The 12642-nt window shown below is 56.1% G+C and overlaps 1 protein-coding gene across 2 annotated transcripts; it reads left to right on the forward strand.

Moving 5' to 3' along the window:
* Positions 1–4915: 4915 nt before the first annotated feature.
* LHX3 (LIM homeobox 3) lies at positions 4916–12150 on the forward strand. 2 transcript variants are annotated; one of them, XM_082775397.1, is made up of 6 exons: positions 4916–4988; positions 7573–7744; positions 8306–8508; positions 8708–8859; positions 8949–9120; positions 10669–12150. In XM_082775397.1, the coding sequence occupies exons 1-6, from the start codon at positions 4919–4921 to the stop codon at positions 11085–11087; spliced, it is 1188 nt and encodes a 395-aa protein (XP_082631523.1). In that variant the 5' UTR covers positions 4916–4918; the 3' UTR covers positions 11088–12150. The 2 variants fall into 2 exon arrangements, with proteins under 2 accessions (XP_082631523.1, XP_082631524.1); XM_082775398.1 differs by lacking the exon at positions 4916–4988 and adding an exon at positions 6399–6503.
* Positions 12151–12642: the final 492 nt, after the last annotated feature.

Raw genomic sequence — 12642 nt, forward strand, 5'->3', positions numbered from 1 at the left:
TTCTTCCTGTGAGTCAGCACAAATCCTTCGTTTGGCAGTGCCAGCTCTGAGATCAGAGGGAATGCCACCTGCCAGCTGTAAAGCTGGCTGTACAGTGCTTAGAGCAGCCGATCTCTGTTCTGCTGCTGGAGTGCTCTGCTGTTTGGGTCAAGAAAGGTTTTAACTGTGGTCCAGTCCAGGAGCTGCTCCGTTCTGGGATGTGGCAGCCATTGGGAATAGAGCAGTTGCTTTTACAGATCTGTCTGGGATCCTAGCTGAGAGCAATTACAAGACAGCATGAAAACAGTTATAAAATTACCATTCAGAGTAGGAGTTCCTTTCTGCTCCTAGCTGTGGAGGATAATTCACGTCCTGGATAGTGAAGTTTATAATCCTATCCAATGTAATTGAGCATGTTCTAGTTATCCATTACCTAATCTTTAGTTAATCCTAATAGGTTTTGGCCTCAATGTTTTCTTGTGGCAGTGAGTTCTACAGATTAATTATGTTATATAAAAAGGCTTTTCCTTTCAATTCTACATTTCCAACTTTTAATTTAATTGAATGTTCGCTAGCCCTTGTGTTACGTGAGAAGGGGTAGATAGGCCCTGGCCAATTCTTGTATCTACTCTGGTAGTGTGTCGTCGTCTTACTTCCATCACGAGCCCCAGCATAGAAAGTTTAAGTTTAAAGCTCAGCAACAGAAATAGTCTAAAAGTTGCTGGAAAAAAAAAAAAAATCAAGTTATTTTTTCATAACCAAATCTTGCTTATTCACAAAACCGAGCATTTCTGACCAGTTTCTGCAGCTTCCACTTGGAATAACAAAGTGGAGCCAAAGCTGATTGCCCCTTTTTCTTTTAAGTCTCAAAATAATGTACAAATGCACATAACGTAGTGCAACCCTGTGTAGTTGTAAACATGACAGAAGAAAAAAAACTCCCTTTGCGTGACACTGTTAGTCTGATGTACACAGAGGTCCATTACCTGCAGTTCCTTTAAGCCACCTGTAAGTTCATTTATGGACCCGATGGCTCTTGATCCCATGTGAGAAACTTGACCCCATGGGGACGGTAGCTCCCTGCTGGAAGCTGCCTTCTGCAGTTTCTCTCGTGCAGACTTCTCTAATTCTGACCCAGCAGCATCAAGCCTGGGCTTTTTAAGGATCCTCACTGTTCTGATGCAACGAGGCATTGTGGTTTCCTACTTTATAGGTTTGTAAGGGTCACTATAAATATAGCACTTGGACTTGACTACTAAAACAACTTTTAAGCTACTGGAAAGAGCTGCCCAAGGGTAGCAGGTTGTCCAGCCTGCTCGATCTGTGCTTCGTGCTGGGATCCAGTGAGAGGTCCCTGCTACAGGACCTGAGTTGAGGGGAAAGCCCAGACTTGCCAAACTTAAGCTGGTAAAATAGTCAACTTCTAACTGACCTAATCTGGGGAAATCTTGGTATCAGCCAGCAATCAAAGAAGTTCACTTAAAAAAAAAAAAAAAGCAAACAGCAAAAGGCAGTACAGCAAGTGTTGGGTCTAGAAAAAGTTCCTAGTTTCTATGGGGCTGTTAATTTCCTCTTGTCAGTATCATTGCACGTTTTGAAGCAGAAAAGCTGAAAATTACTCATGCTGTTCAAAATTTGCTGAATACATTAGCCTGAGTTTGTTTAGTTTTGACTCATTAGTTGTGTTTTCATCTACACAGGAAAGACAAAAGCTTTTGGAGGTTGGTAGGGCTGGTTTTACCATTAAAACAGAGCAAACGTGTTGTTAGAATAAGATTTGGGGTTGTTTTTTGGTTTTGCTACATACCAATAACTATTATGTTACTGTGGCCCTGCTGGAAACATGACAAAGCAAACAGCTACGCAAATTTCCAGTGATGTTTTTTCTTTCTTAAGAGTGTAAAAGCATGAAATTAAGATGTCGATTGTGTCGCTGCTGTAACTCAGTGCTGCCATGTAACTGGCTCAGGCTTTCACTTTCATTGCTCCTAGTGACCTCAGCTGGAAAGGTTTTCTCGACTTTGGACTCAGTTGTGTAAATCTTGGTTTACTCGTTCTTACTTTGTATCTTCATAATGGAATTTTTTGTCCTTTTACGTACTTTGGTTGTAAAGATGCGTTGTGTCTGCTGGGGAATGTGTGATGCTGCATTGCCCCTCTGCACTACCAGTGTCACAAGGAAGTGTTTCCTTTTTAAAGACGCTTCACACCACCTTCTCCTTAGTCGTGGGACTTCTGTTTCTGCATTGTGCTGTACACCAAGTTTCTGCAATGCTATTAATGCTTCCAGTAAGGATTTCTTGCGCTTCGTAATTCACAGAGTCTTCTAAAGAGGAAATATTAAAGCTGCATGGAAAATAAAAGGAATACTGTGCAACGTGGCTGGTGAGAGAAAGAAAAGGTGCAAGTGCTAAAGAAACCTGACTAAATTATTCCCGAGAACTCTAACTTTTGTTTTCCAGCGCTGTACCCATCCTGCTGTTCTCACTCAGAACCGGGTGGGAACCGCCGGCCCAACAAAAGGCCCCAAGTGCGTTCTCTAGGCGTGTGCATTGCATATGAGATGTTGAAAATAGTGACTATAACAGTTCAGTAATTTAAATGTTTTATTTATTTGAATTCAGTAACTTGCTGCTTTCATGTCTATTCTTTTGGGGGAGTTGTTTTTGGTTTTGTTTTTTTTTTAAACTCTCTCTAGGAAGGAAAAGTGACCATTTTGTACTAAACTGTAAACTAATGTGCTTGTTAAAAATAAATTGCAAACATTTGGGCAAAGTGCTGTGTTTTGGGGTTTTATCTATATTTTCAAGTTCCTTTTAGCTGAACTATACTGCAAGGATAGCTCATATACACACACATTTCCCACCATAACCGTTATTTTATGTAGGTACTTAGTTTTAAGAAGTGCCAGGAACATGCAAATTTTATTCCATTTTTTTTCCACGGTTCTCATAACTTCATAAAACATTGGTAAACTTTTGCGGCAGTGACAGAAACACTCGTGGCTTGTGACCAATTATTTTTACATTATTTTTACATCCAAAGGGGCTTTTGTGTCACCTTGTCCCGTAAAGCCACGGGGCTGCTGCCCCTCATCCCGCAAAGCCCCAGCTGCCAGGACTGTGCCCAGCACCGCGTGCGCAGGGAGCAGCCACCACACACAGCACACACCCCCTTTCTTAAACTGCTTCCTTAGAGGATCAGACTAAAAATCCACTTATAAAACCGAGCTTAAAAGAGACTGCGTGGGTCATCGCCTGCCCCCCTCATCCGCCCCCAGGAGCTGTTTGTGGCTGTGGGGGGTGTCGGGGAGCCCCCGTGCAGCTGGTGCCAGTGGTACCTGGTTGGACTCACTGCCATACCCAGCACTACTGGGGCACGGTACCAGCGATGCTCCGCCAGCTCCACTCCTTCCCTGGCTGCACTCCAGCCTGGTGTGCCAGGGTACTTTATTTGGGGACCCCAAATCCTGCTCCCCAAAACGTCTCCATGCTTTATCTTCCAACCCTATGGGACTGAGCTGTCCCCCAGGCTGGGATCTGTCCCCTGGCCGCACAGGTATCACTCTCCACAGCTCTGCACCACGCAGGAGCTGCAGGAGGGGAGTGGGTGGAAGGGATCCTGGCCCCCCGGGATGCCCGGGGACGGTGCGGGGCCGATGCGGGCCCTGCTCCCCGGCTGTCCCCACCGCTGGGCGAAAGTCCCCGTGCTGCCCTCCGGCAGGAACATATGTGTGCTCAGAGGCTCCCGCCCCTAAGCTGCTTTTATTAATTTGTAATCCCCTGCGAGCAGGAGGTAAAGGGATTCGGGGGATTAGCGGGCTCATAGTAACAACCACAATTATCAGCTCCGGCCGCCTGGGACAAGCAGCGCGCACGCACGCACCCACCGGGCTGCACACGGACACAGACACACGCACCCCAACACCTACACACACACACGTGTGCACACACACAAACATCCCCTGAATACAGCACAGAACCATCAGGGTTGGAGAAGACCCCAAGATCATCCAAGCACGAGTGCAATGGCAGCAGACTCAGGCTCGCAGGGGCGCGCACAGCTGTGTGCAGACACAAACCCGCACACCCCCACGGGTACAGGGGCTGACACACGGCCCTGCACAGCCGAGCAACAGCCTGGCACAGACACACGCAGGCTGTGTGTGGACACACGCACACCCACAAGTGCACGCAATTGCGTGTGTGCCCAGCCCTGCGCCGATGTGCACGCACCGTGGCTCTGCACATCTGGAGCCTGCACGCGCGTGCACACAGAAATGCACAAATTTCACACACACAAATACCCAGGCACACACAAATGCACACACACACAACTCCACGTCCTCCCCATCCTCAATTAACACACTTAACCTCTGCCAGCCGCAGGGTGCTGATCGCCACGGCTCAGACACGCGTCCTCTCCCCGCTCATTAACTAATTAGAGGAGGGGGCCGAACCCCCCAGCACCCCACGGCTGCCGTCGGGGGATGCCGGCGCCGCGGGGACAAACGAAATCCAGGCAGAGGAGCGGCGGGGGGGCTGCCAGCCCTGTGGGGGGGGGACTCCACCCGACGGGGGCTCCCTCGGGCCCCGACTGCAGCGCGGATCCCCCGCGGGGGCTTGGCGGGGGCTTTTTGGCACCAGGGGACGGCTGCTACCGGTGGTGACAGCCTTGAACACGCGTGGGACGTCCCCATTTCCCCCCCCCCGGTCCCTCCTTCCCTCCCTCCCCGAGCTCTTTTGTGATGCTAAAGAGCCCCTCGGTGCACCGCGACCCAGCTGTGCCCGGCCCGACGGCTCGGTGCCGCCCCCGGCCCGCCCCCCCCGGCTCTCCCCGCTCCGCCCCGGGCGGCGGCCAAGCCCCCGGCGCTCCCCGCTCGGCTCCGCGCGGCTCCGCCACAAGCGCGCAGCCCCCGCGCACCTCGGACGGCGCCGCGATGCTGCTGGAGAGGGTCCGAGCCGGCTCCGAGAAGGCAGCGGAGCTCTGCCCCTTCCCGAGGAGCCCAGGTGAGGGGGGGGCCGCGCGGAGCCCCGCGGACACACCGGGAGCCACCGGGAGCCCACGGGATCCCCCGGTTCCGCGCACCCCCGGGGGCACCCACGGGACGCGCTGCGGGGAGCTGGGGCAGCCCCGACGGCACCGAGGGGGCCCAGCTCCGCCGCCCGCCGCCTCCGTTTCCCCGTGGTGTCCCCCGTGGGTCCCAGCCGCCCCCTCCCCAGGATCCCGTTTTGGTTCCTGGGTTTCCTTCGGTTCATTCCCCGTTGCCGTCGGGTCCATCCCGGCGGGGCTCAGCGGCCCCGCGCACCGCAGGCGATGCGGCACGAAACGGGGGGGGCTCCCTCCCTACCCTTCCTCCCCGGCGGCCGCCACCCCCTGCGCCAAGCCCCCCGGCTCCGTCCCCCTCTGGAAAGGCTCCCGGTAATTCCTCCCGGACTCGCGTTTTTCCCCCGGCTTTAACAAACGACGGAGACGTCGGGGCGGGAGGGAACGGGGCCGCGCTCCCTCGGTGCGAGGGCTTCGAACGAAAGCGGGGAGGGGGCGAAGCGGGGACCGGGACCGGGACCGGGACGAGGACCGGGACGGGGCCGGAGCCGTCGAGGCAGCAGCAGCGGGGCCGGGCAGCCCGGTAGCCCCCCCGCCGTCGGGCCGCAGCCCCCGCTTAGCGCCCGCTCCGCCGCACCGCGGCCTCCCCGCGGTCTCTGCGCGTTTGGCCCCGCGGGCAGGAGGCGAAAACCGGCGCGAGGCCAACCCCCGGGGGTAGGAACCGCACCGCAGCGCCGGCTCCCCGCGGGACGCGATGCCCGTAAATAGGGCCGGGGGCCGGGGAGGCAACGCCAGGGGCTCGGCGAGGCTCTGGGGGGGCTCGGGGAGCTGGGGGGGGTCTCACCGAGCTGGGGTGCCGGGGCCGGGTGGGTGTCCGTTCGTGCCCCCGGTGCGCGGAGCCGCGCGGTGCTGTTTTCCCTCGGCAAAACCCTCGCTCGGAGGCACACAACGAAATCCGGGCACCGGTCGCCTCTGAACCCCCCCGGTGCCCCCCTCGGCGGTGTCCCCGAGCCCGGCTCGGCCCCCTGCCCGTCCCCAGCCCCGTCGGGGGGCGGCCCCGCCCGGCTTTCGTTTCCGAGCACCCCGGAGCCGTCGCCGTGCCCAGCCGGGAAGGGGCGGCGGGGCGGGGGGGTGTCGGGGTCGGGGACGGGGACAGGGACGTGCCGCCGGCCCGGGGGGGTTAAATACGGCTCGCAGCGATGCCCGGCGGCACGGCGGGCACGGCCGGCGGCTGAAAATACCGCGCTGCGACCGCCTCCAGCCCCGGCACCGCGGGGGTGGCAGCGGCCGGGGGGGCTCCAGCGTCGCTGCGGTCCCGGGGGGCCGGGGAGGGTCTGGGGGGTGTAGGGGGGGGGGCAGCGCCCGGCTCCGAGCCCCGGCCGCGACGGGACGGGCGGCGACTGCGGAGATGCGGAAGATGCGCGGGGGGCTGCGCCCCGCCTGAGTGCGCCGAGCCGCCGGGGGCACCATGCAGCAGCGTAAGGGACGGGGACGGGGACGGGGACGGGGACGGTGGCGGTGGCCGTGCCGGTGACATCCCGGTCTCTCCGGGCAGCTCGGAGCCGGCCGCCGCCGCTGCCCGGATCGGAGCCGTTGCGGGAAATTTTTAGCTCGGGCGATTTTTGCTCTTTTTGAAAAAATATATATATATATTTTATTTTTATTCGGGCATATTTTGTGCGGGCATTTTTTGCTCGGTCGCGGCCGGGTGTTGCGGGGAGGATTCAGCCGTAAGGACATCTCCCCCACCCCGCTCCTGCCCGGCCGTACCGCTCCGTGCCGTTATCTCCGCGTACGGACCCCCCCCGTGGCCGCCTTTATCTGCATCTGCTCCGGGTGTTCCCCACGGCTGTACCTTTAGCGATGCAGCTCTATTTCTGTACCTCCGTATCTACATTTTACCCACCTGTGCCTAAATATCGATAGCCGTATATTTACGGCGATACCTCTGCACATTTTCATTTTCTATCTGCGTATCAGTTCATTTTCATCTCTCTCTACTTCTATCCTTATCCCTATCTCAGATATTTCTGTATCATCTTTACCGATATCTGCGGGGCGAGGAGACAATCCCGCTGCATTTTATTTTCAGTATAATTTTCGTTATTTTTATAGAAATTTTCTAGCCCACCCCGGCTAGGCTACCCCGCCGTTATTTGCAGGTGAAATTTTGAAGCGTAGGAAAAGAAAAGGAAAAAAAAAAAAAAAAGGAAAAAAAAAAAAAAAAAAGGAAGAAAAAGAAAAAAACGGAATAACTGTGAGGAGACTCTCGGGCTTTTCGGCTCGGCCCGGGTTAATTCCTCCCACCCCCCCCCCCCGTCACCTCCCTTCTTATTTTCCCCGTCGCCCCCGGGCTCTTCGCAGAGGGAGCTCAGCTCAGGGCCGCTCGCACGGCGCCGCGCCAACGAAATTGAACGAAAAAGACATTTTTTCGTCCCGGAACCCGGCCGTCCCCAAAAGGGGGGACCCGGGGAGAACCGGGCCGGGGTCGGGAGGGGGGAAACGGGGCCGTGGGGGCGGCGGCTGACGGGGGGCTGCCTCCCGCAGAGATCCCGCTGTGCGCCGGCTGCAACCAGCACATCGTGGACAGGTTCATCCTCAAGGTCCTGGACCGGCACTGGCACAGCAAGTGCCTGAAATGCTCCGACTGCCAGACGCAGCTGGCCGAGAAGTGCTTCAGCCGCGGGGACGGCGTGTACTGCAAGGAGGACTTCTTCAAGTGCGTGGGGCCGGGGGGCAGAACCGAGGGGGCAGAAAACATCGAGGGGGCAGAACCGAGGGGCAGGACCGAAGGGGAGGCACGGCGGGGGAGCCCCGAGGGGTAGGAGCCCCGAGGGGTAGCCCCGTGGTGTAGTAGCCCCGAGCGGGCGGTGGGGTAACCCGAGGGGTAGCCCCGAGGGGTAGGAGCACCGAGGGGTAGTAACCCCGAGGGGTAACCCCGAGGGGGCGGCACGGCAGGGGCAGCCCCGAGGGGTGGCAGCCCCGAGGTGTAGCAGCTCTGAGGGATGGTAGCTCCGAGGTGTAGTAGCCCCGAGGGGTGGTAGCCCCGGGGTGTAGTAGCTCTGAGATGTAGCAGCCCCAAGGTGTAGCATCCCCGAGGGGTGGTAGCCCCAAGGTGTAGCATCCCCGAGGGGTAGTATCCCCGAGGTGTAGTATCCCCGAGGGGTAGTAGCCCCGCGGGGAGCAGCCCAGCCTTCGCCGTCCCGTCCCCCCCCCCCCCCTCTCCCCAGCCGCCTCCTCCGCTCTCAGCGGCCGCCGCTTGTCCCCCCCCCCCGCCCAGGCGCTTCGGGACGAAGTGTGCCGCCTGCCAGCAGGGCATCCCCCCGACCCAGGTGGTGCGGAGGGCTCAGGACTTCGTGTACCACCTGCACTGCTTCGCCTGCATCGTCTGCAAGCGGCAGCTGGCCACCGGCGACGAGTTCTACCTCATGGAGGACAGCAGGCTGGTCTGCAAGGCCGACTACGAGACGGCCAAGCAGAGAGGTACCCCCCCCCCCCGTCCCTTCCCCTAAAACCCCGGGGGGCTGGGGAGGTCCGGCCAGGGCCCCCCCTGCCCGTCGGGAGCCGCGGGGAGGGAGCGGGGCCGGCGGCCGCTGCCGTCGGGGCGGGGGGCGTGGGGTGAAGCCGGGGGTCCCGGCTCCCCTCGGGGACCCGGCTGCTGATTTCACCCCCCCGTCGGCAGAGGCTGAATCGACGGCCAAGCGGCCCCGCACCACCATCACGGCCAAGCAGCTGGAGACCCTAAAAAACGCCTACAACAACTCGCCCAAGCCGGCGCGCCACGTCCGGGAGCAGCTCTCGTCGGAGACCGGGTTGGACATGCGGGTGGTGCAGGTGAGCCCCCGGGGATTTGGGGGGACACCTTGAGGTGGGAGGGGGGTCCCATCGGTGCGGAGCGAGCTGCCGGCCTGCCCTGCTCGCAGGTGTGGTTCCAGAACCGTCGGGCCAAGGAGAAGAGGCTGAAGAAGGACGCGGGGAGGCAGCGGTGGGGGCAATACTTCAGGAACATGAAGCGCTCCCGGGGCGCCTCCAAGTCCGACAAGGACAGCATCCAGGAGGAGGGCCCCGACAGCGACGCCGAGGTCTCCTTCACAGGTCGGTCCCCGACGGGGCTTTGCTGTCTAGTTTCACCTTCCTTTTATTTATCCTGATGGCAATTTTCGGCCGGAATATGTGAAAGCAGGTTCCCCGGGTGGGAGAGGAGGGCTTTGGGGGAGAGGTGTTGAGCTTGGGGGCTGCTGTGGTGGGGGAATTGCGGGGTGTGGGACCTGTCCCCATGGGGGCTGCCTCCGGTGTGGGGAGAGCTCCTGGCTGGCGCTGGGGTGTCCAAGCTGCCCCCACACACAGACTTTCCGAGGGGGTCTTAGGAATTCAAATCCCAGAGCCCAGAAGCACCGAGCTGAAGCATCAGTAAAAGCATGTCGATTTTTTAAATCCTTAGAGGCAGTTTTATTTGCGTGGCCACAAGTTTCCAGCTCCCACAGAACCAAACAGCAGCTGCCCCCCTGCTCTGTGCACAAAGGAGATGGCTTCGTGCGGGAGGCTGGGGTTGCAGGGCCCCGTTTTTGGGGCAGACCACACCTGCTTTTGCTCTCACCTAGCCCGGCTGTCTGGACCCAGGGCAGCTCGCTGCAGGAGCAGGATTTGGCCCTGTGCTGGGGGCTGCTGCTGTGCCCAGGGGCCGCATCCTGCACGGCCCCAGCTTGTGCCCAGAGCAGCCCCAGCACCAGAGGGGCTCTGCTGAGGGTTTTTGGGCTGCGTTACTGCAGGGCTGAGCCATGAGCATCACTCCCACGAGCCCAGGAGAGAAGCTGAGATGCAAACCTGTGCCCACCCGTCTGTAGGGCACGTGTGTTCCTGCTCACACAGCTCCGTGCTCCAGCTTCTCTTCTGCTTCCCTAAATACTGTTTGATTTTCAAGCCTGTGTATACACACTGCGCACCGGTGTCATTAAATATGAATATACTATAAATAATAACTAAAAAACGTTGAACAATTATTGATAGCTTGATGCCAGAAACAGGTTTGTATCCTAGGCAACAGAGCAGCTCTCGCCGTCCGTAAAACCCCTGATGAAAGCAAACAATTTTTGCTGGTAACTTAAAAAATATTTTTCAGAAGTATTCTGAAGTCATACAAATACATTTCATTAGCCTGTTCCTGAGCCAACAAATACTGCTGAGATTTAATAGGTTTTCATTTTATTTTTTTTTTTCTGGGCAATGGAAAGTTTTTCTCGAGCTGGTGAGAGCTCAGGTAGCTCCTAAAAAAGGCAGCAAAATTCAAGATAAACCTCAAAGCCAAACAGAAACGCAGAAGTGAAAGATCTTGAACTCACGCTGCCCTTCGAAGGATTATTTTTAAATCAGAGTCTTACATTTTAATATGTGCTTTTCGTGCTTTTCGTGCACATCTTTTAGATCCAAAATGTATTAGACATTTGTACTCAGACAAAATAATCCCGTGGCCTTCTACAGAGACCCGTCAGCAAGGACAGGAATAATAAGGAATTACAAGTAGCGAGCGTGGGGCTGCTCAGCTCCATCCATCTCATCCCTTTATACCCAGGGCTCGCGGAGCTGCCGTGCTGCTGCCGGCGGTGCTGGTGCTCTCCCAGTACAACCAGTGCGTTTCCCTTTCAGACGAGCCCTCCATGTCGGAGATGAGCCATTCCAACGGGATTTACAGCAACCTCAGCGAGGCGTCCCCGGCCCTGGGGAGGCAGGCTGGGACCAACGGGAGCTTTGCTCTGGATCACAGCGGCATCCCAGCTCAGGACCAGTACCACGACCTGCGCTCCAACAGCCCCTACGGGATACCCCAGTCACCAGCCTCCTTGCAAGCGCTGCCGGGCCACCAGCCTTTAATCTCCAGCTTGGTTTATCCCGACAACAGCCTGGGCATCATAGGACAAGGCGGACAGGGGGTGCCCCAGCCCATGAGGGTCCTGGCTGGGAACGGACCCAGCTCCGACCTCTCCACCGGCAGCAGCGGGGGGTACCCGGATTTTCCTGCCAGCCCGGCCTCGTGGCTGGACGAAGTCGACCACGCTCAGTTTTGATACAGGATCCAGCACCGTGCAGTGGGAAGGGGAAGGACCCGTCGCTCTCAAACGCCGTCTGCTCCCGGAGAAAAGGCAGGGACAGGCCGTGAGGCGGAGCGGGGCAGGAAGGCGCCGGCACAGCGAGCACCGACGGGCTTTGGGAGGCGGCCCGGCGGTGGGTCAGCAGCGGACGGCGGTCAAAGGGAGACCACGGCATAAGGGACGTCCAAACGAACTGGTCATTGTGTCTTTACTAAACACCGAGACTTGTGCTTTACATTTTTGATAGAAGGTATTTTGCTTTCTGTTGTCAGTGCATTCTCCAAAGCGAGGACTTGCTCCGTCACCCATCCACGCCGAAAACCTTTTTAAGAGAAAATAAAGTCCTCATCCACAGTAAAAGGTGTGACAATGTCTATATTTCTATAGGAGAAATGTTGATAGTGAATCACTTCAGAAACCCATGGTAGAAAACCTCTCTGTTCTTCCAGCAGATTTTTTAAAAGCGCACCGATGCGGTATGTTTTGTTTTATTTCCAATTTACGTTCACTTTTCTAAAATGAAATGTTCTTTAATATGCCAATCGCTGATCAGCAACTCTTCTCCTTTGTAAAGTGAAGCTCATTTGTTAACTCTGCTTCTCATCTTTTTAATTTGTAGATTCCTAGTTTAATTCTTCCAGATAAGCATTAAACTGCGAATAGCTGTATTTATTACCAAATAACTACACTTTTATCACGAGGGCAAGAGGTGTTTTTTCTTGGCCCGGGAACACCAGTGGCTCTGGGTTGTGAATTTCATGTTTTTCTTTAAAATCCCTTTGCAAGAGTTTTACTGCAAAGCGTCTCAGACTCGTCCTGATGTCTTGTTGCCAAATTCCTTCCCAGGAGGGCTCTGGGCAGGGGCCGGTGGCTCCGTTTCAGCCGCTCCTCGTCGTGGAGAGCGCTCGCCTCCCTGGTGGCACTTCTCTGTCTGAGGCATTTGTGTCATCCCACAGATACGGTGTGAGCCGACTGTGAGGAAGGGCAAGGCATTATGTATATTGTTACCTGTAAAAATGGTTGATTTACTGTAGATGATGTGAACGTCCCGTGTCTTTTATTTATATTCTCGCTTTCTCTCTGATGATCAAATACTTCAAGACTACAAATAAATTTGTCAGCTAAGCTTTAAATAGTCTTCTGCTAAATTCATATCAAAAGTATCAATAGAGGTAAATACCACACCTGGAAATAAAAGGAAAAGCCCCCGAAACTTGAGGCTCTGATCCACCAAATGTCAAAGCGCACTCTTCCCAGCAATACAGCAGCAATCCCACTGATATAAAAATATTTTGATGAACAGAAACAAAAAATGATGGTTTTAGAGGCTGGCAGCCCATGGGAGATCCAAACAGCATTGCCCAGTGCAGGCACAGCCCCTGATCATTTTTGGTGGTCATGGTTATTTTCAGCATTCATTGCAAAGTTAGAAATACGTAAGGCAGAAAGTTGTGGCAACAAAGCCAGAGCAATTCCCAGAGCCTGGTGTTGTATGGCTGTGAACTGGAAGCTGTGCACAGGGAACAGTGTA

Source organism: Aythya marila (assembly GCF_965140915.1).
Source record: "Aythya marila genome assembly, chromosome: 19".
In the NCBI taxonomy this organism is placed as follows: Eukaryota; Metazoa; Chordata; class Aves; order Anseriformes; family Anatidae; genus Aythya; species Aythya marila.